Genomic DNA, 23,618 nt, shown 5'->3' on the forward strand with positions numbered 1-23,618 from the left:
TTTGCCATTGTGTGAATCAAAATATGGTAGTATTGGGAGAAAAACTTTTAATTTTAAAATTTACCTAATAAACCTGGTAATGATTTTTTTGACAGGTCACTATGACAAGTGTATAGCTCAGCTGATATCTAAGACCAAGGACATGTCTGCAGTGGCTGGTAGCATCTTCTCTCATCTGGCTGTACAGAAGAAAAACATCCTCATCACCATGCTCATCGTAAGAATAGTCGACTTTGATATATTTTTTCTTTCAATTAAAAGTGCTGACATTTCAAATATCTGCAGCATTTCCTTGATACAGATTGCTTTCAGTTAAATAAATATGGTTGATTTGTTTTTTTTATGGCTTACCATTAAGGTATATAATTTTCTCACCAATATTAAGCTTATTTATTTACAAATGTAGCTGAAATACTGGCTGTAAATTACTTCAAGCATAATTTAAATCCAGTTAAAAAATGTTGATACTTAAAGAAAATGTTTTATAAATTTCAGAAAGCAGTGTAAAAAGGATTTTGGAATTACTTTAGTGAAGAGGTCAAAGAGGCAAAATTTTCTAGAAATAATTGCAATCATTATGATTATTTATTATAGGACCACCTTTGCAAGAAAGAAGCGGGTCTGACAGATGAGTTGGCTTCCATACTGACTGAGCTCACCACACTGAATAATGCAGAGAACGCTAAAGTAGCTCTCAGGGCCAGACAGGTATTACAATGCCGTTATAAACTCGGTCATTATTATCATACAAAATATTCATTTTTATATGAGTATCAATCTCACCTAGATCTTTGAAAAACATAGGAGTGGATAAAGATACTTTTAGGTGATGCAATATACACAAATGATTTAAAATAAAATTTTCCACAGGCAATAAACTTCTTAAAAATTTTGATCATGATATATTTATTTAGATACTGTGAAAATGCTGGTCTGACTGTAGACGTGGACTCCATTGACTAGAAAAATCACCACACTGAACAATGCAGAATCTCCCAATTTCCCTCTCAGTTTAAGTATAGACAGGTATTACAATGTGTATGTGTACATTTATATAAAATATTGTGGATTATATATTTATTATTTTTATATGCGTATCAATCTCATAAATGCCTTACAAGTATTTTCTGAAAATTTCCATGTACAATTTGTGAGCGTATCAAGTGTAAATTTTTACCATAAAAAAGTACTTCAATACATTTTATTTTATGATTTATTACATTTGGCTTTTGTTAATTCTTTTTAGCGTTTTTGCACAAAAGTGTCAGCTAATTCAAGTATTGAAATTGCTATTTGTTACATCATCGCACATATCTGTAAAAAATTATGAAAAGAACAATCTTTAGTATGTGCTAAATAAAATCTGTGAATTTATTGTTTAAAAGTCCTATCAATTTCTGTTCCAAAATGTGTACGTTTACTAAATATAATACATTTGTATTATGTATATTCTGTGTAATTGGATTTGGATTAACTTTCCAGGTGTTGATAGCAGCTCACACTCCCCCTTATGAACTCAGACATAACCAGATGGAATCCATCTTTCTGTCGGCCATTGATATGTATGGACCAGAGTTCAATCCTGAAAATCTACAGGTGTGGCGGATCTTTCCTGATCTCTATCTTTAACATTAAGTGTCCTTGTCAGTCAACAGAAAATAAAAAATTGGAAAGTAAAAAAGACTAATATGTCTCTTCCTCTAGTTCAATTGTAAAACTTTCTTGTACATGTATTTAGAAGAGAAAGGCTTATTTGGACTACTTGTATGACGTAAGAATTTAAGGTTAAAAATTTTTTTGCAGTTTTTTTGAATTCAAATTTGTTTCTTTATGTAGAGTTTGTTTTGAAATATCTTTTGCAGTATGAAAATTTTATAAAAATTAAGTTTAAATTAAATTACTTATATAATTATAATTATTTCAGATAACAACAAAATGAGATACAATTTAGAGAAATCTGTTATCTTTTAAAGGTTCTTAGCAATTCAACTTAAAGTTTCAACAACTTAGAACATTAAATTGTAAAAATCCACTAATTTATTGTTAAGCATCAAGAAATCAATCTCTTACATGTATATCTTTTTAGCACCTGAAAATATATTATGCATGTAATTTTAGAACCTGAACAGCCTAATCCAATTTATAATGTATATATATAATGCCTATAGAAAGTATGAACAAATAGTAGAGTTTAAGGGAGATATTTTATTATTAATTGTGAACATTAATTTGTGTCAGGTCAGAAAATCATCCATTCAGAGACAGCCATTTATGACATCCTACAGGAATTCTTCTGGCACACTAACAACCTGGTCAGATCTGCTGCCTTAGAGGTGAGAACAAAGCAGTCAGTGTCAGGTCAGATCTGCTGCCTTAGAGGTGAGAACAAAGCAGTCAGTGTCAGGTCAGATCTGCTGCCTTAGAGGTGAGAACAAAGCAGTCAGTGTCAGGTCAGATCTGCTGCCTTAGAGGTGAGAACAAAGCAGTCAGAGTCAGGTCAGATCTGCTGCCTTAGAGGTGAGAACAAAGCAGTCAGTGTCAGGTCAGATCTGCTGCCTTAGAGGTGAGAACAAAGTAGTCAGTGTCAGGTCAGATCTGCTGCCTTAGAGATGAGAACAAAGCAGTCAGTGTCAGGTCAGATCTGCTGCCTTAGAGGTGAGAACAAAGCAGTCAGTGTCAGGTCAGATCTGCTGCCTTAGAGGTGAGAACAAAGCAGTCAGTGTCAGGTCAGATCTGCTGCCTTAGAGATGAGAACAAAGCAGTCAGAGTCAGGTCAGATCTGCTGCCTTAGAGGTGAGAACAAAGCAGTCAGTGTCAGGTCAGATCTGCTGCCTTAGAGGTGAGAACAAAGCAGTCAGTGTCAGGTCAGATCTGCTGCCTTAGAGGTGAGAACAAAGCAGTCAGTGTCAGGTCAGATCTGCTGCCTTAGAGGTGAGAACAAAGCAGTCAGTGTCAGGTCAGATCTGCTGCCTTAGAGGTGAGAACAAAGCAGTCAGTGTCAGGAATTGATTAAATGATGACAGTTTCATAAATTCATGAGAACCCAAGTTCTACAATTTTTGAGGGAAAAGTCTTTTCATTTTCTTTATTTTCAGGTTCTTTTATTCCATGGAGTCAATAAAATGAAGCTTTCATTTTTACATAGATTATGACTTTTTAAAAGAAATTCAAATTATGTTTTGCAATTAATTTAGCTATTCAAAATCTGAAAAATTTGACAGTTTTTAAAGGAATTTCATATCTGGTGAGAGTTATCTCTCTTAGCAGAGAGGGTCCAAGAACTTTAAAAGTTGACTTTTTACTTTTCATTGCACTTTTATAAACATGATTTTGTAAATGCTGTAATATATTATAATGTAGGTGTACATAAGGAGAGCGTACATTACGTATGAGGTGAACTGTCTCCAACACAGAGAACTTAACGGGGACATGTCAATGGTGGAATTCAGGTTCCTCCTTCCCCGGTCACACCCCAACAGGTAAATGATTATGAAGACATTAGACAAGTTAAATAAATGAAAATAAAAAATTTTGAATCAGACATTTGAAATTTTTCTGTTTTCTGGTCATTTAGGTAATTAAGATCAAATTACAGTTTCAAATTCTGCACTTTGTTTTGTCACTGCTCAAAAGTATAATTCCACAATGTACATTACTAAGAGTAAGGGAGGTATCTATTTTGATTATGAATCAGTAAACTGGTTAATTGTTGTGTTAATTGTCAGACTGATGGTGATGCGCTATGACAGCAGTGACAAGGTGTCGGGTCTGTCAGACCCTGAGGCCCACATTGATCAGCTGGAGGAACCGCCCACCTGTCAGAGAATGGGCATCATGGCCTCATTTAACTCCATGGCAGAATTCGAAATGTGAGTAGTGTCTGACAAAATACCAAAGTTTAAAAGAAAGCAATATATCAGACATTATTTCAGCTGTTCATATATATCATCTTTTAATTAAAAAATAAATATTTCATGTTTATAAAAGATTAAAAAAAAAAATGCTTTTTTTTGTAGCCACTTTGAGCAGGTGTTGGAGTGCTTTACAGTGGAGTCAGACAGCCCACCTAGCAGTCCCACTATACTGGCCAAGAGTCCCGCCGGCAATGAGGACTCCATCTCTCTTCATGTCAGTCTTACTTACTGTACCTTCTGATAAGAAAAAAAGCAGAAAGGAAAAAAGTTTTAAAAGTCTTTAAAAAATACTAAGTTGCATCACCTGCTGCATATGTTTCAGTATAATATCTTGCTGTGAAACCATTCATAGTGTATAATAAATGATGTAAATTATCCATTAAAGGTGCCAGACAACCAATGTTGATAATTTTCTTTACAGAGTTCCTCAGATCCAGATGAACCTATCCATATCATCAACGTAGGAATTAAATTCAGCAAGAAGGAGAAGTACGACGACAATGCCCTGGCTGTCAAGTTCCAGGATTTTTGTAAAGAGAGGGTGTGGACTAAATTCACAGAATACAAATAATGAATTATAAAGCTGCAATTCTCTTTTATAAATCTATTATGAGTTTAGTTTGAGATAATTGGAAGTTGTGTTTTGTGATATTTTTAGGAGCAATATTTGTGTGAGAAGGCCATCAGAAGAATCACATTCCTAGTCTACTGTAGGGTAAGTCTCAAAATGAACTTTTTCACTGTTATTTCTTTAGGGTACATAGCCTTAGCTTTCAAAATGATAGTTATAGGGTAGGTCTAAAATTGAATGCTTTCAGTGTGATTGAACTTAAAAAATAATGTGTTACAATTTACAAATGTTGTATGTATAAAGCAATTGATGTATGTATTTAATTACATTTATGATTAACTTGAATTTTATTTTCTCTTTTAGAGAAGTTCCCCAAAATATTTCACATATCGTGCCAAATTTGATGTAAGTAAATGACAACATGGTAACAAAAAGAATCGTTTATACCTTTAATGATATAAATAAAACACATGAAAACAACACATTATGTTTTTCAAGAAATGTCTTGTTCCTTTGAATAATTTAGACTATGATAATCACCATTATTTATTTTTAGTTTGGTGAGGACAGGATTTACCGACATTTAGAGCCCGCTCTGGCCTTCCAGATGGAGATCAACAGACTGAGGAACTTTGACCTGGAGGCCATTCAGACCAACAACTACAAGATGCATCTATACCTGGGAAAAGCTAAGGTAGAATTTAACTCAGTTCTGATTAAAGGGAGAGAACTCTTACAGTACATGTAATTAATATAAAAGCCTACTTCACATGTAAACAAGTCAATTGTTTTAGAATTAGTTAATAAATATGTCTAATCTTCTTGAAATCATATTATTTTTTTTAAATTAATTTGTTGAAATTACATTGAAAAATTTGTGGGAAATTGAACAAAGTTGATTGTAAAAATTTCAAAAGTTGCAGACTTGCCTTCTAAATCAAAGTTGATAACAGGTGGCATTAAAGGGGGAATTGTATCCAACAATCTTCAAAGGGAAATAACTCTGTGTAACTTGCCTTATAAATGTTTTGTTTATTGTCTGGACAATCGGATTACAATTGTTTTTCAGGGTTACCTGCATCATAAACTTATTTGTTTATTGTATAACAGGTGGCAGCGGGACAGGAAGTGACGGATTACAGATTCTTTGTGAGGGTCATCATCAGGCACTCTGACCTCGTCACCAAGGTAACATTACACACAACAATAATTATGAACAAAAAAGTTATTCTTTTCAAGAAGAAAATAAATTTGTTTTGATGCAGGAAATTTACAAGATATTGTATGATCTGTACCATCTTGTGTTCATGCATTGTGCACTTCTTTATTTTCCTTCCCTTTATTTAAAATTTTACAATAAGCAAAAAATCTATCTGAACAAAGTGTTCCTTGTCAGAGTTGTCATATATATTTATGTGTTTGTAGTTGGCATCATATGAACTGTTTATACTCTTTTTCAAACAAAGACAGGCCTTTAGTTACACTGTACTGACAAATCTTTAATGATTTTTTTCATTAGGAGGCCTCTTTTGAGTACTTACAAAATGAAGCAGAGAGAACCCTCCTTGAGGCGTTGGATTCATTAGAAGTGGCATTCTCCCATCCACTGGTGAGTTAGGGTTGATAAAGTCCTGTAAATTCACTTATTTTCATTGATTTAATTTTATTGGTTTGAGAAAAAATATTGGTTCATTTGAGGGAGAAATTAATGGTTAATGTAAATAAACAATTATGGTACTGGAGTTTGAAAGTTCGAATTTTCTGGAGGACATAATTTTTTTTATCTCATCATACTTGAAAAGAGAAAATTACTCCCCCCCTTTTCCAACTAGAATTAGCAATTTCAAAGTATTTCAGAATTGACCATAATGATGTTTTCAGTTTGTATCGGAATCAACATTCATGATACTAAATAGATCTTGTGTTATAATTTCAGTCTAAGAAGACTGACTGTAATCACATATTCCTGAACTTTGCACCAACTCTGACCATTCCAGAACCAGGCAAGGTAAATTCAACATTACCATATAATATACTCATGTTTGAATATAAATACCCCTCATTTTCTTTCCATTTCTGGTTATTACCATTGTCTATTCACCATTACCATGTGTCATTATATCTCAACAGCTGGAGGAGACAGTCAGAGCTATGGTGATGAGATACGGCAGTCGTCTCATGAAGATGAGAGTTCTCAATGCTGAGCTCAAATTCACAATCAAGTAAGTCTACTTCTTAATTCTCAAACTTCTTATGAGACAAATAGTTTTGGTTGTAAACACATGTACAATGGATATTTAGCTCTAAAGACGAAAATTCTGGAAAAGCTTTTAACATACAACAAATATTTTGGAATGTTTTAGGTTTGCATCTAGTGATACAAGCATTCCTATTCGTCTGTTTTTGACCAATGAGAGTGGATATTACTTGGACATGAGCATGTATAGGGAGGTCACAGATCCTAACATGGGACAAGTATGGCTTTCAGTTTATCAGTCTGTTTTTACTTGCACTTTAATGACATTTTCTGCATGTTCAGTTAATTTGTACCAATTAAGCTGAATCATGTAAAAAAAAATCTGAGAAGAGTTGGGGTATGTAGATAAATGTGTAGTAAGTGGGTTGGGGAAGTTAAGGGCAATATATTGTTTTTAGTATTCTTTGCCTGCCATATACATTTTCCACATTTAAATATTGTATTGATAATTTATTTGAACAATGTCAAAAAATGCAACATACATACGAACTGTTCAGTTCAAGACTTCATATCAGGTCAAGGTCATATTTTCAGAGTAAATAAGGGGTTTTAAATTTTACAAGAGTTTGACATCATTTTGGAATTGTATTTTATGAGCATTTGAGGTTTCTTGATACATGTATTTTATCCTTGTTTAGATTTAAGCCTTTTTATCAAACTCTTGAATACATTTTGTAGGTGATGTTTGAAGCCTATGGAACAAAACAAGGGGCCCTTCACGGTCTACTGATCAGCACCCCCTACCCCACAAAGGACCATCTACAGCTAAAGAGATTCCAGGCCCAGTCAAGCGGAACAACTTATGTCTATGATTTTCCAGGAATGTTCACTCAGGTATCACAGAAATTGACATGGCTATAATATAAGATAAAACACCTACTGAGAAAGCAACATTATGACAACAATTATCAAGGATATTGAAATCCTCAAGAAAAAATTTTTATACAGACAATGTTATATAATGGTTACTTTTGGAACAAGAAAATTAAGTCCCAATGTTATCAATTTTTATTTTTTTCAATCAAAAATACCTGCTTCCATTTATCTAATTTTTTCAACATATTTCATAATTAAATAAATAATAGAAAGGTGATGAGTAACAGAAGTTTGTGCTCAATCCCATTGTAATTATATTAAAATAAAATATGTTCAAATCAATCAATCAACAGAAGTTTAGCTGTTGTAGGATGACTGTTTTGAATCATGTCTCTCTCTTTCAGGCCTTACAGAAGTTTTGTTGTTTTGACTTTGTTGTTCTGTATTTCAGGCCTTACAGAAGTTTTGTTGTTTTGACTTTGTTGTTCTGTATTTCAGGCCTTACAGAAGTTTTGTTGTTTTGACTTTGTTGTTCTGTTTTTCAGGCCTTACAGAAGTTTTGTTGTTTTAACTTTGTTGTTGTTGTATTTCAGGCCATACAGAAGTTTTGATGTTTTGACTTTGTTGTTCTGTATTTCATGCCTTACAGAAGTTTTGTTGTTTTGACTTTGTTGTTCTGTGTTTCAGGCCTTACAGAAGTTTTGTTGTTTTGACTTTGTTGTTCTGTATTTCAGGCCTTACAGAAGCTTTGTTGTTTTGACTGTTGTTGTTCTGTATTTCAGACCTTACAGAAGTTTTGTTGTTTTGACTTTGTTGTTCTGTGTTTCAGGCCTTACAGAAGTTTTGTTGTTTTGACTTTGTTGTTCTGTATTTCAGGCCTTACAGAAGTTTTGTTGTTTTGACTTTGTTGTTCTGTATTTCAGGCCTTACAGAAGTTTTATTGTGTTGACTTTCTTGTTCTTTATTTCAGGCCTTACAAAAGTTTTGTTGTTATGACTTTGTTGTTCTGTATTTTAGACCTTACAGAAGTTTTGTTGTTTTGACTTTTTTGTTAGGGATGTCAAAATTGTCAATAATTGACAGAATTTTGTTGTTTCGAATATATTCGAATATGTCGATAAAATAAATACACCTTGGCCTTACAGAATTTTCAACCTCCTGTCAAGTAGTATAGGTTTTTTGCTATTATTTTGGAATAAAACTCATGTATATTTCGGTAAATGCACTGCAATTAAATTTTTATAAATAAAAATATTGAATAGTATACATCCAAAATGTAATGATTGCTTTTTTGAAAATTCAGAAGATTCTTTAGTATGTTCCAGATTTATACCAATCAGAAAAGGGTTCATTCTACCTATTCCCACTTTTTGAAAATCAGGTAGAAAAAGGTAAAATTTCATGTGGGAGTAGGTTGAATTTTTGTGTAAACAAATAATTTGCCGAATAAACATATCATGACTGTGAAAACAGTAATTATTACACCACTGTTGTTAGGGGACTGTTTGTAAACCAATGAATTTTACATAAACTTTCATTGATCTTTTTGACTTGGATTTAAATAACTATTTTAGGCCTTAAAGAAAAATTTAATAAATTTAAACATTTTGACTAAGTATATATTTCAATGAATTTAAGTACAGACTTTAAAGTATATTTTTCTGTTAAACTATTTATTTTATATTACAACTTTAGTTATTTATATGTTTTTTTTTCATATATTTATTTTTTTTTCAATTTAAATAAATATTTATATGCATTTTTTTCTGATAAAATATATATATTTTTTTAGATAAATATATTTATTTTCTGTCTTAAAATGTACAAAATACAGGTAAAATACAGTTATAACTATGATGGGATGTAATTATTCTAATTACAGTAAAAACAAATTAACTTATCAAAACATCTTTTGTTATTTACAAGTGGGAATAGGTGGAATTGAGATTTTTAAAAAGTGGGAATAGCTAGAAGATCTAATGGTGAATTATTACAAGCAATTATTTTTTGCCTATTATAATTTCTTGATAATGATTTTTAATGATATTTGCATAAACAAGGGGTCCGTGTGTTTACTGTAAAACCGTTTCCTTACAATAATGCAAGCTGATTGTTAGTACTGGAAACGATTATATCGCTACTTAAGTGAACAAATAAATAAATTACTCTAATAGATTTTATAATTTTGTACGAACTTGGTTCAATTTCCGATAAACTTGCAAGGTTTTTTCTCTCTTTTTAATGCTTGAATACTTAAAAACGAATATTCAAATCATAAATTTATATTCGAATATCAACTCATCGAATGAATATTCGATTATTCGAATATTCGTTGACATCCCTACTTTTTTGTTCTGTATTTAAGGCCTTACAGAAGTTTTGTTGTTCTGTTTTTCAGGCCTTACAGAAGTTTTGTTGTTATGACTTTGTTATTCTGTGTTTCAGGCCTTACAGAAGTTTTGGAAGGATCACAGAGAGGAGAACAAGATTCCAGCTGATGCCTTCAGTTGTATAGAGCTGGTCCTGGATAAAGACAACAACCTGTGTAAACAGAACAGACTGCCAGGAGAAAATGAGGTTAGACTGTAATACTGATACATATAGATCTGTGTAAACAGAACAGACTGCCAGGGGAAAACGAGGTTAGACTGTAGTATTGATACCAATCTGTTTTCTGTTCACGTCTGGAAAGTAAATCTCTTGATATTATGCTTGATTGGAATGTTATCCTCTGTTGGACATTTTACCTTTCAGATTGGAATGGTGGCCTGGCAGATGACCTTGAAGACACCAGAATGCCCTGAAGGTCGTGACATCATTGTTATATCTAATGACATCACATACAAGATTGGTTCATTTGGACCTGTGGAGGATCTCCTGTTTAAGGTACTGTATGTGTACTTTAAAAAGTGAGCTTTCATATTTATAAATACAATGCACCGCTCGGACCTCTGTAGTGCCAGATAATGATTACGCCATACCCAATGACTGCACGGCATTCATGTACATTTACAGTATCATCCAGTATCATAAAGCTCATTAAAGTTGGAAAATGAAATATAATAAAAAATGATTGATTTAAAAAAAGTCTAATATAAACAATACCTATCTGTGAAATGGAATCTGGAAATTCCAGAGGTGGAATCAGGTGCCTTGGAGGAGTGAGCATTCTCTGTTGACTGTTGAAGACTATGTAATGATTACTTTAAAATTTCATTTCTGGGTGAAAAATCAAAGATTTCTTAGCCAGATCCATATTTTTAGCCATTTGAAAATCACCTTTCAGAAAGCCTCAGAGAAAGCCAGGAGAGAGGGCCTTCCCCGAATCTTCATCTCGGCTAACAGTGGAGCCAGGATAGGGCTAGCTGAGGAGATCAAACATCTGTTTAAGGTGGCCTGGAATGACCCCAAAGATATAGAAAAGGTAACTTTTTAAAGGCTTAGCTTATATACTTACCACCGATGATATACACTAAAACATGGTTATGCTGAACATGCTTAGGCCAAAAAAAAAAATGTGTGTTTCCGGTAACATGTCCCTCAAAATTAGGGTAGGTAGGCAATTACTTTTTTTTTTACTTTTACTTTTTATTTTAAGTGAACATTATATTCGACTGTTTTTTAGGTAAACTGTATATGCTATTAAATATTAACAAGTAATATTTTGTTTTCTAGAGGTAGATAGCAGAACCAATTGCAAGAAATTGATTTACAGAAAAAGACATTTGAATTTTAATTTCAATTTAATAATGAAATTTTGTCACATTTATCAAGAAAAGTAAAATAAAGAATTCAACATTGTTTTTCAGGCCTACTTCTACCTCGACCTCATTATCATTACATGTAAAGACATAGTTAATATCCATTTCTTTCACGGCCAATAATGTCCGAGTTAAACAGCCGTTGATAGCTTCAAGATTATGACTATCTCCAAATAAATTTCCCACAGTCCAGTGCCAAAGAAAGTTATATATTGCAGTAATTTCGTATGAATGTGGACATTTCTTGAGCTTAAACCCAATGACAACATGTGGTGGACTTGGAGTTGAGATATGCACATATAAAATAAGTGATGCAATACATCTAGGGCCACAATTTGACACACTAGCCATATCCCTGGAGTGTTTGCCTAGTGGCTGCCCCTTACAGCGTTTTAAATGAATTGGAGTGCATTTTAAAACTGAACTAATCATGCTAATAGGGGTCAAAATATTTCTTTTATGCTGTGTATTATATATCATTGGATTCGTAATAAATTAATTTTTTCTCATCTATTTACAGAATTTTTATTGTAATTTTCTATAAATAAATAATTCAGGTGAAGGCAGGTGTAAATCGCAAAATAGATATTTTAAACAAATATGCCAAAATTTTCTTTAAAAACTATGAAATTTATATGTGATGATATAATTAATGGTTAAATTATTATCCATTTTATAAGTTTGATTCATCAGAAATCAATAATTCTGGTGATACCACAATGTCAATCTCGCCAACAAATTTTCAAAGTTGCATGATAAAACTTGATTTCTAAACGTTTTTGATTATTTAAATGATCAAGTTCTATTTAAATAATTATTATCAACACCTTTACATTTATAAATATGTGTAAAATGGAAGATATCTTCTGAATTTCTGAGAAACTGGTAACGAAATCTGCACTGCGAGGTCCCGAACTTCACAAAATTTTCGTATCTTATATTGAAGTATATTACACGTATAGATCATTATAATTATCAAACCTTTCAAGAAATATGTAGTTGATAGCTTGAATTTCATGTAATGCTCTACTGGATGAGAAAATATTGCGTATTGACGGAGTTATATGCTCAAAAAAAACATCGTAAGTAACTCCGCCATTTTGAATTTTGGTGGGACTTTCCGAGATTCTTGTTTTTTTTTACACAAGTAAATCATGTGATTTCCAACTGTAGTATGATGCAATCATCTATTGTTAGTGCTCTGATAATTTATAAACAAGCGGTAATTTCAATCAAATCAACAATGAAAATATACACACGTGTCAACATGCGGTCAAAAGTCTCATTAAGGGTTGGATGCTAAGTGTCAAAAGTCGTCATTAAAGGGTGAAGGAGGGAACGATCTAATGGGAAAAGATCTATTATCTATGCATGTATAATTCTAAAATGCTTGAAAAGACGTTTTTATTTATCTGTTACAAGTGCCTTTTTAACTGCGCGCGTTTTGAAGACTGTAGTTTTAGAACAAATTAGGTACATAATCCGGATTTGCAATAAAAAGTGCTAGGGTCGGCGCATAAAATTAGGGTCGGTCGGGTTACCGGAAACACAGGTTTTTTTTTTTTTTGGCCTTATAAGGAATTCATTATTAAAGTGAAGATTTTTTCATTCCCAGACGTTAAAAAAGTATCATATGTAGTCAACATAAAAATATAAGAAATGTTGTTCATAAAGACTCAAATTGCTTGATGCCTGTGCATACCTATATTAAGCATATTTTACTGCATACAAAAGTCAACATTGAAAAAGTACACAGAGATGAGGTTACTTTGTTTGAGGTCCTTAAAACAGTAATTCTTGCTTACATTTGTATTCTATTGAGACAATTTTGTTTTGTTTCTAGGGATTTAAATACCTTTACCTGACCCCTGTAGATTTTAAGAAAGTTAGTGCCATGAATTCCGTCCATGCTGAACTAATAGAAGATGAGGGAGAACCCAGATATAAAATTATTGACGTCATAGGTAAGGACTTCATTTAATTTGACCAGTGAGAACATCTTAAACTTGAGTCTAAGGTTGATGATTGTCAGAACAATGTTCTATTCTGTTCTGTTTTCATCTGCTCTATAAATTCAATGTTTGTTATATTTACAGGGAGAGAGGAAGGACTGGGGGTAGAGAATTTAAGAGGGTCAGGAATGATTGCCGGGGAGTCATCTATAGCTTACAACGATATCATTACAATCAATTTGGTAAGTACATGCTTGATTTAAAAAAAATATTTTATTCATAAAACATCATTTGGACCAAAAAGCAGTCATAAATGGCTGTAACAGTTCTCTTAGTGAGACCTTAAAAACCGAGGCCTCTTGTCAGGAGCAGGCATTGGCACGATAAAGATCCCTCATTGCTCAATGGCCCTGAGTGCCGAGTAAAGGTCAAAATTTGAAGCCCTTCACCAGCATACGGTGACGTCTCCATATGAGTGAAAAATTCTTGAGTGTTTAATTTTAAAACCTTTACTGCTTTATTGTTACTAATGGAATGAAACTAATTTAAAGGCTGAAAAAAGAATTTAGGAAATGCAAAAGGGGATCCATATTGGAAGGCCCTACAGATTAGCTCTGACTTTAGGACTATATATGAATGTTGTATATTTAGGTAACCTGTCGAGCTATAGGTATACATGCCTATCTGATTAATGAGTAGCTTACAGATTGTTCTATATTTAGGTAACCTGTCGAGCTATAGGTATAGGTGCCTATCTGGTTTGTATCTTACAGATTGTTCTATATTTAGGTAACCTGTCGAGATATAGGTATAGGTGCCTATCTGGATTGTTGTAGCTTACAGATTGTTCTATATTTAGGTTACCTGTCAAGCTATAGGTATTGGTGCCTATCTGGTTTTATAGCTTACAGATTGTTCTATATTTAGGTTACCTGTCGAGCTATAGGTATAGGTGCCTATCTGGTTTTATAGCTTACAGATTGTTCTATATTTAGGTTACCTGTCGAGCTATAGGTATAGGTGCCTATCTGGTTTTATAGCTTACAGATTGTTCTATATTTAGGTTACCTGTCGAGCTATAGGTATAGGGGCCTATCTAGTTTGTTGTAGCTTACAAATTGTTCTATATTTAGGTTACCTGTCGAGCTATAGGTATAGGTGCCTATCTGGTTTTATAGCTTACAGATTGTTCTATATTTAGGTTACCTGTCGAGCTATAGGTATAGGTGCCTATCTGGTTTTATAGCTTACAGATTGTTCTATATTTAGGTTACCTGTCGAGCTATAGGTATAGGTGCCTATCTGGTTTTATAGCTTACAGATTGTTCTATATTTAGGTTACCTGTCGAGCTATAGGTATAGGTGCCTATCTGGTTTTATAGCTTACAGATTGTTCTATATTTAGGTTACCTGTAGAGCTATAGGTATAGGTGCCTATCTGGTTTTATAGCTTACAGATTGTTCTATATTTAGGTTACCTGTCGAGCTATAGGTATAGGTGCCTATCTTGTCAGACTTGGACAGAGAACTATACAGGTGGAGAACTCCCACATCATCCTCACTGGTGCAGGTGCACTTAACAAGGTATGGCAGTTTCTTAGAGATGAAAGACACTTTGTAGTTTGCTCAGTATATAAAGTTCTGAACTACAATTAATGCAGAGATAAATGAGTGTCTTCAATAAAAAGGAATAGCCAAAACATATGATATTTTGTCATCCTCACACTTGCAATTTATCAGTCCTGAAGTTGTTGCATATACTATTGTAAGATATAAGAAAGTAACTTGAAGGGTATAAAAAAAGTTTTAATTAATGTCACTGTTAATTTAAACACAGGTGCTTGGTAAGGAGGTGTACACCAGTAACAATCAGCTGGGAGGAATCCAGATCATGTACACAAACGGAGTCACACACGACGTAACAGCTGATGACTTCGAGGGTGTCTACAAAATCATCAAGTGGCTGTCATATATGCCTAAGGTATTGTCCAGTGTTATAACTGTCACAAGAGAATGGAGTAAAAGATGATTGACAGAAAACACTTTCTTTATAATAAAAAAAATTCACTGACACAGTATACTAAGGTACTTTACATTTTAGTAACTGTCACTGGAGAATCAACAGAAAAACTTTATTTGTAAAGAGAAAACAAGATGTGTTTGTGAAACACTATGCGCCCGGCGGCAACAAAGTTCAAAAAATCTATTTTTAGCATATTGGTCACAGGCATGGTCACAAGGTCATTGACCTTGGTGTCATTCGAAAGAATTTAATGGGTGGAGTATGCACACCAAATATGAAGTCCCTATCTCCTATTGTTCAAAAGTTACGGCAAAAAGTGTAAAAAGCTATTTTTAGCATATAGGTCACAGACAAGGTCACAAGATCATTGACCTTGTCGACGTTTGAAAGGACTTTATTAGTGGAGTAAGTATACCAAATATGAAGTCCCTATCTCCTATGGTTCAAAAGTTATGACAAACAGTGGAAAAAAGCTATTTTTAGCATATAGGTCACAGTCAAGGTCACAAGGTCATTGACCTTGATGTCATTTGAAAGGAATTTATTAGTGGAGTATGCATACCAAATATGAAGTCAAATATCTCTTATGGTTCAAAAGTTATGGCGAAGGTTAAAGTTGACAACAGACAGAAAGACAAACAGACAAACAGACAAACAGATAAACAGACAAACAGATAAACAGACAAACAGACAAACAGATAAACAGACAAACAGACAGGACAAAAACAATATACGCCCGGGATCTATCGATCCGGGCACATAAAAATATTCACAGTATTTGTTGTTACACTTTTACAGAGGTAGACTGTATTTTATCTGTCAGTGAATTATGGTTTTAGTTTACTAGAGGCTAGTCACTGAGTATAATTTATCTGGATTATTGTTTCAGTGTAAAGGCTCCCCATTACCAGTACTAGATACAGGGGATCCTATAGACAGACCGGTGGACTTCATCCCCACAAAGGCTCCCTACGATCCCAGGTGGATGCTGAATGGCAGACAAAATCCAGGTAATCCAAAAGTTTTTATTAATAGCAAGGTCAGTGGATTAATGCTAAAACTTTTATTGAAGAATAAATATTGTAATACCTTTTAATATCAATTAATGCTGTGTTTATTGTAGATGATAAGAATTCCTGGCAGAAAGGTTTCTTTGATCACAAGTCTTTCCATGAAATCCTACAGCCTTGGGCACAAACAGTGGTCACAGGTCGAGCAAGGTTTGTCTCCCTTTATGCATTTACTGTTTCAGTTGCTGTATATTATATTATTCTAAATCCAAGAAGTATTAAATAAACATATATCAAAGGAAGAGGAAATTATGAGCTGTAATACCTTTATGTGTGTATTACAGGTTGGGCGGGATCCCTGTGGGGGTGATTTGTGTAGAGACCAGGACAGTAGAAATGACTATACCAGCTGACCCAGCCAATCTGGACTCTGAGACCAAGGTACAGATTAAAATCCTTATTTTCCTTTGTACAGTCATCAAGTGTATTATTAGAGAATTATGTCAAAACTATGATAAACTAAAACTGAGTATTTTTGTAAAAAAAAAAAATTTGCTCCAAATTATGATTAAATTAGAATTTTTTTTTAAAGATAGGATTTTAAACCGAGGATTCTTGTTAAAAGTACGAGACTTTAAAAATGAAATATTGTTTAAATGAAATTGCACTTGTAGGTGATACAACAAGCTGGTCAGGTATGGTTCCCTGACTCGGCCTATAAGACAGCTCAGGCCATTAAGGACTTCAACAGAGAGGACCTCCCTCTCATGGTGTTTGCTAACTGGAGAGGATTCTCAGGTGGAATGAAAGGTACAGCATGTTAATAAAGTCAGAAAATCATGGATTTATGAATTTTTGATACGTAGCTTTGGTATTTTGTTCAAATTAATCTCATGGAAGGATTTTGATACAAAATCTTGAAAGGTTTTTTTACTGTACAGTAGCTGACTGAAAATTTTATGTTGAGCATGAGTTTAAAATATGGTGCAGCATTTTTAGAAACTTGTTTATGAATGACAGATGCCTTACCTACATGTATATTTTTTCTTGGTAATTTATATGATTTAATACTTACAGTAAATGTGACATTTATAACTTGATTGTTTAATGGTAAATATTGAAACATTTATTGAACAACTATTACAATCTTACATTAAATGACTTGTTCAAATTTTCAGATATGCACGACCAGGTTCTGAAGTTTGGCTCCTACATTGTGGATGCCCTCACAGAATATAATCAACCCATTATGATTTACATACCCCCTTATGCTGAGCTGAGGGGTGGAGCCTGGGTAGTGGTGGACCCAACAATCAACCCCACCCACATGGAAATGTATGCGGATGAACTCAGCAGGTATGAAGTTTTGATTGAGGATTTAAAAAGAGAAGTGAACATTGAAGTAACTGAATGAAATTCTTCTCTTAGCTGCATGGAGAAACTAAGAAAATTATTCAAAGATACCAAGGCAAAAAATATTTGTATAAATAAATATGGCTTGATTATTATAATGTACTATCATGTGTGCCTCCTTTGTAGGTAGAGGGCTAAAATAGGTTTTTCCTGCTGCCCATTTGTGCATAAAATATAATACTGTATGAATTAAAAAAAAAAATTAAATACTATCATTCACATATTTACTCATAAAAAAGATAAAAAGAAAAGGAAAGAAAATGTTTAAATTTATTTCATTTCAAGTCTACCATACTTTCTCCCTAAATGTACAGTCTAAATGATTGTGACGATTTTATTCTAGGGGAGGTGTCCTTGAGCCAGAGGGAACCGTAGAAATCAAGTTTAGGAGGAAGGATCTAGAGAAGACCATACAAAGATTGGACCAGACGTGTCGCCAGATCGTGGAGAAACTGACCAGTCCCCAGCTGAATCCGGACGAGAAGGAGGAGCTCCAGAAACAGCTGGCAGCTCGCCAGGAAAAGTTACTCCCCATGTACCACCAGGTAGCGATACAGTTCGCTGACCTCCATGACACTCCAGGGAGAATGGAGGAAATGGGGGTTATTACTGTGAGTGTAATTCAGTGAGATAATTGAAAAGAAGTAATTTGAAGTCATAAATTTTTCTGATAATGCATATTCATGATATAATGTGAAAGCATTCAAAGATTTTATTATGATTATTTTTCACATTGTGTGGTGTACACATATAATATATAAGATGTAAATTATTTTATAAAAATTTATTTGTTTGGTATTTTTATATCTTCAAAACAAAGAATGGCTTATTGAATTTCATTTGAATTTTCAACTGTCTTTCTGTGATATCTAAACTTCACTTTAGCTTTTGCCTTGGGTAGTGTTTTCACAGATGAGAATATAGAACCCTGACGATTTCTCTCTATGTCTGATTGGCAGCAATCAATCATGAAAATTTAAAACACAAAATATTGTTCTAAAGTCAAAATTTTTTTTTTCTGAAAACTACATCCGACCTTTTCATAGGTCAAATTCATAAAATTACTCAATGATTTAATGTTTGTCACACAGGACATTCTTAAATGGCAGAAGAGCCGTGAGTTCTTCTACTGGCACTTGAAGAGGCGTCTATTAGAAAGGCAGCTGAAGAAGAAGATGAAGCAGTTCACACAGAACGTCGGGGAGGGGGAGCTCAACTCCATGTTACATCGCTGGTTTGTAGAGGACAGGGGCACTGTCAATGTAAGTAGATAAGTTATATTCTAGTTATATTCACGATTTAATGTAAACAAGTAAATTTAGTGATTCACAATATATTAAATGATTTTCAGACTTAAAACTTCACAATTAATTGATTGTTGTGATTTTCTGATTGTCCAAACATGCACTATTCTAGTTTTAAAAAGAGAAGAAGAGACATATTTTGTTACTAATTAACCTTGAATTTTGAAAAGTGTGTAATATTAAATGTATCAGATAAAAAAAAAAATTCAGGGTAATTGTGCATGCTGTATTAGGGTTTTATAATCTAGATAATCTTCTGACCTCTCAATGACATTGTAGGCCTATCTATGGGAGGATGACAAAGCTATGGTGGAGTGGTTGACAGAACAAATCCGTGAGGACAGTATAGACAATGCTGTATCAGACAACATCAGATGTCTACAGAGGGAGCACGTTCTACAACAAGTCAGGAGGTAGGTATCAGATGTCTACAGAGGGAGCATGTCCTACAACAAGTCAGGAGGTAGGTATCAGATGTCTACAGAGGGAGCACATCCTACAACAAGTCAGGAGGTAGGTATCAGATGTCTACAGAGGGAGCACATCCTACAACAAGTCAGGAGGTAGGTATCAGATGTCTACAGAGGGAGCACGTCCTACAACAAGTCAGGAGGTAGATATCATGAGATGTCTACAGAGGGAGCATGTCCTACAACAAGTCAGGAGGTAGGTATCAGACAACATCAGATGTCTACAGAGGGAGCATGTCCTACAACAAGTCAGGAGGTAGGTATCAGACAACATCAGATGTCTACAGAGGGAGCATGTCCTACAACAAGTCAGGAGGTAGGTATCAGACAACATCAAATGTCTACAGAGAGAGCACGTCCTATAACAAGTCAGGAGGTAGGTATCAGATGTCTACAGAGGGAGCATGTCCTACAACAAGTCAGGAGGTAGGTATCAGACAACATCAGATGTCTACAGAAGGAGCACCTCCGTCTTCAAGTCTTGAGGTATGTATCTGATGTCTACAGAGGGAGCATGTCCTACAACAAGTCAGGAGGTAGGTATCAGATGTCTACAGAGGGAGCATGTCCTACAACAAGTCAGGAGGTAGGTATCAGACAACATCAGATGTCTACAGAGGGAGCACGTTCTACAACAAGTCAGGAGGTAGGTATCAGACAACATCAGATGTCTACAGAGTGAGTACGTCCTACAACAAGTCAGAAGGTAGGTCTACAGAGGGAGCATGTCCTACAACAAGTCAGGAGGTAGGTATCAGATGTCTACAGAGGGAGCATGTCCTACAACATGTCAGGAGGTAGGTATCAGACAACATCAGATGTCTACAGAGGGAGCATGTCCTACAACAAGTCAGGAGGTAGGTATCAGACAACATCAGATGTCTACAGAGGGAGCACGTCCTACAACAAGTCAGGAGGTAGGTATCAGATGTCTACAGAGGGAGCATGTCCTACAACAAGTCAGGAGGTAGATATCAGATGTCTACAGAGGGAGCATGTCCTACAACAAGTCAGGAGGTAGGTATCAGACAACATCAGATGTCTACAGAGGGAGCAGCATGTCCTACAACAAGTCAGGAGGTAGGTATCAGATGTCTACAGAGGGAGCATGTCCTACAACAAGTCAGGAGGTAGGTATCAGATGTCTACAGAGGGAGCATGTCCTACAACAAGTCAGGAGGTAGGTATCAGACAACATCAGATGTCTACAGAGGGAGCATGTCCTACAACAAGTCAGTAGGTAGGAATCAGATGTCTACAGAGGGAGCACGTCCTTCAACAAGTTAGGAGGTAGGTATCAGACAACATCAGATGTCTACAGAGGGAGCATGTCCTACAACAAGTCAGGAGGTAGGTATCAGACAACATCAGATGTCTACAGAGGGAGCATCAGACAGAGTCCTACAACAAGTCAGGAGGTAGGTATCAGATGTCTACAGAGGGAGCACGTCCTACAACAAGTCAGGAGGTAGGTATCAGACAACATCAGATGTCTACAGAGGGAGCATGTCCTACAACAAGTCAGGAGGTAGGTATCAGATGTCTACAGAGGGAGCATGTCCTACAACAAGTCAGGAGGTAGGTATCAGATGTCTACAGAGGGAGCATGTCCTACAACAAGTCAGGAGGTAGGTATCAGATGTCTACAGAGAGAGCACGTCCTACAACATGTCAGGAGGTAGGTAATGGCTCAAGTAGGGTTTGATAGCATTATTTCATTTCTTCATGTAGAGATGAAGAACAGCATGCTAACAATATTAGGAACCAGACTGTCTGACTGAAAGGCTTAACATGCTAATATTTAAATATCAGTTTAATTAACCTTAATTTATTGCTTTGTTGCACAGTCTAGAAATTCTGATAGTTGTATTCTTCTCAGTGTGAATTAAATTTAGCTAAAATATCAGGTTTTTGACATATGATTTTCAGATTGTCTCCCTTTAATTGATAAAATAATGCTCTAAGCTTACTTTAAAATTAACACACTTTCTTATTGTTTTCAGTTTGATACAAAACAATCCAGAGGTTGCTATGGATTCTATTGTCCACATCACACAACACATGACCTCAAGTCAAAGGTCAGAGGTCTCCAGAATTCTGGCCAACATGGACACGTGACCAGAATGGACAATTAGAATCAACAGTGATTGTATTTAAAAACATATCTATTTAACAATCATATGAAATCATTAGGTGCAATTTGGATCAAATTTGCATAAAATTGCATTTTATGAAATCCATATCTGTCATTCATAATGACTTAATTATTAGAATTGTTTATGAATTCGTTTTGTAATTCAATTCAGTATTATATGTGAACATTACCAGGGTTTGTAATTATTTTTGTACTAATTAGTACTAATTTATTATTACTCTACCTATGATGAATATCATATATAGTGCTCACTTTTAAACCAAGTTGTGTATATTCTGAATATTAATTTATTGACTGTAGAACAAATTGTCCATTTGTGTGCATTGAATTTCAGTAAATGTAATTTCAAATTGGTACATTGAACACAAATTTAATAATTGAATGTAAAAGTAATTTTGCTTCACATAGTAATGTGATGAATTTTAATAAAGAAAAAAATATCAGTAATTGCATATTTTTTTTTTTGTTTTCCTTTCATGGTTAATGAAGAAAATGTTGTAGGAATTAATTGTTTATTTTTTTCTTCACTTAAAACAGGTGGTTAGAGATATAGGATATTATCTGATATCTAAACTATCTATACTAATATAGACAGGATATGTAAAGACCATTTGTCTTTTCCATCTCATTTTAGCTACACAAATAATAAAGAGGGAAGTTTTTAACTTTTAAAATTAGATAAAGGCTGGTAGTATACAGTGGTGGAAGAAGGGGGCTGACCCCTTATGTGTTTCTGAATATCATTTATCTTTCGATATAGAAATTTTCATTTTGATGCTCTGATTGGCTGCATCACTTTTTTTGTTGCCATCATCCTCTTGAAAAAAAGGTTTTGAGTTTGAAATGTTTTGTTTCTTTATTTTTAGCTCTACTGGTTGAAGACCAGATGAGCTTATGCGATAGTAAGGTGTCCGTCTGTCCCTCACCCAATTAAATCCGTTGTTACAGTCCTGTACATTGATTGGTTGTTGCTACTGTCTATCTTATCAACGAAGTGTTCTTTGATACATGATTTCATCTCATATTATACTGACACGCAAAAGAAATACTAATACAACAAGCAGTGAAATACAAATATCTGAATTTTTTGTGTAATGATTTAAAAAAACGAAGACAGTAACATAAAACTTTATTTGGAAACCTCAGAGCTTTCATTAGAATGGTGAATGTTATCTTTTAAATTCAGAAGTTAACACATAACTGCCCTACCCAGCATGCAAATCCACCATACACAATAAATGCAGCCAGATTTTTACCATGCATTAGATTTATCACTCTCTTGATCAGAACAAAAGAATGAAATCTTTAGAATTTAAGTGCCTCAGATGCTGAAAACGAATTTTCTCGAACCTGGCTCAGTGAAGTAACCCTTAAACTTCCGGACCACAGACTGTCTTTAATGTGAATGTTACCGGTACACATAAATGACTGAATAACAAAATCTTCTTAAGCTCATTCCTCTGTTGACTGAATATTGTCTAACTTCTGTACATACAGTGACTAAGGACTGTACACTGAATATTGTGGAACTTCTGTACATACAGTGACTAAGGACTGTACACTGAATATTGTGGAACTTCTGTACATACAGTGACTAAGGACTGTACACTTAAAGTCTGTATTCACAATTAAAAACCAAGGTCGTCTTGACTCGGGTGTCTGGATCCCTGCCTTGAAGGCCCCTAGGGTTGGCAAGACAGCTATTGTGTGTAGCAGGGTGTTCCACAGGCGGATGGCCTAAGAGAAGATGAGTCTTGATCCGGGAGTGCTGCACATGATAAATCTAGATCTCATTAAATATACGGTACTAATTAAGACATTTTAACTATAGTTTACTCAGATTGTTGATTTATGTTGTTGTTCTGTATAATAATTTGGCTGTGTAAATACATGTACCAGTAAACTAAATACTCTCTTTTCTGTTTTACAGGCTGTTTGGGCTGGCTGGGCCATGCTTCAGAGAATCCCAAGT

At 34.4% G+C, this 23,618-nt stretch overlaps 1 protein-coding gene across 4 annotated transcripts in view; it reads left to right on the top strand.

Moving 5' to 3' along the window:
- The window catches only part of LOC134243746 (acetyl-CoA carboxylase-like), a 36,991-nt gene extending 15,005 nt beyond the window's left edge, over positions 1-21,986 (top strand). For 3 of the 4 annotated variants that reach the window (XM_062725986.1, XM_062725987.1, XM_062725988.1), the window contains 33 exons: positions 96-217; positions 595-708; positions 1,483-1,596; positions 2,244-2,333; positions 3,361-3,479; positions 3,726-3,869; positions 4,017-4,128; positions 4,336-4,455; positions 4,573-4,629; positions 4,849-4,890; positions 5,042-5,179; positions 5,596-5,673; positions 6,005-6,094; positions 6,422-6,493; positions 6,616-6,707; positions 6,849-6,960; positions 7,421-7,576; positions 10,004-10,135; positions 10,313-10,444; positions 10,845-10,982; positions 13,163-13,283; positions 13,416-13,513; positions 14,745-14,855; positions 15,109-15,252; positions 16,184-16,304; positions 16,418-16,514; positions 16,649-16,745; positions 16,979-17,114; positions 17,483-17,660; positions 18,061-18,328; positions 18,809-18,979; positions 19,301-19,434; positions 21,495-21,986. In XM_062725986.1, the coding sequence (XP_062581970.1) occupies positions 96-217; positions 595-708; positions 1,483-1,596; positions 2,244-2,333; positions 3,361-3,479; positions 3,726-3,869; positions 4,017-4,128; positions 4,336-4,455; positions 4,573-4,629; positions 4,849-4,890; positions 5,042-5,179; positions 5,596-5,673; positions 6,005-6,094; positions 6,422-6,493; positions 6,616-6,707; positions 6,849-6,960; positions 7,421-7,576; positions 10,004-10,135; positions 10,313-10,444; positions 10,845-10,982; positions 13,163-13,283; positions 13,416-13,513; positions 14,745-14,855; positions 15,109-15,252; positions 16,184-16,304; positions 16,418-16,514; positions 16,649-16,745; positions 16,979-17,114; positions 17,483-17,660; positions 18,061-18,328; positions 18,809-18,979; positions 19,301-19,434; positions 21,495-21,609 (3,965 nt within the window). In that variant the 3' untranslated portion in view covers positions 21,610-21,986. Of the gene's footprint in view, positions 1-95; positions 218-594; positions 709-1,482; positions 1,597-2,243; positions 2,334-3,360; positions 3,480-3,725; positions 3,870-4,016; positions 4,129-4,335; positions 4,456-4,572; positions 4,630-4,848; positions 4,891-5,041; positions 5,180-5,595; positions 5,674-6,004; positions 6,095-6,421; positions 6,494-6,615; positions 6,708-6,848; positions 6,961-7,420; positions 7,577-10,003; positions 10,136-10,312; positions 10,445-10,844; positions 10,983-13,162; positions 13,284-13,415; positions 13,514-14,744; positions 14,856-15,108; positions 15,253-16,183; positions 16,305-16,417; positions 16,515-16,648; positions 16,746-16,978; positions 17,115-17,482; positions 17,661-18,060; positions 18,329-18,808; positions 18,980-19,300; positions 19,435-20,352; positions 20,409-21,494 lie in introns of all 4 variants that reach the window. The other variant, XM_062725985.1, reaches the window with a different exon arrangement.
- Positions 21,987-23,618: the final 1,632 nt, after the last annotated feature.

This window comes from Saccostrea cucullata, unplaced genomic scaffold (genome assembly GCF_032062105.1).
Source record: "Saccostrea cucullata isolate Sc308-1 unplaced genomic scaffold, CSIRO_AGI_Scuc_v1 ctg2379, whole genome shotgun sequence".
Taxonomy (NCBI): Eukaryota; Metazoa; Mollusca; class Bivalvia; order Ostreida; family Ostreidae; genus Saccostrea; species Saccostrea cuccullata.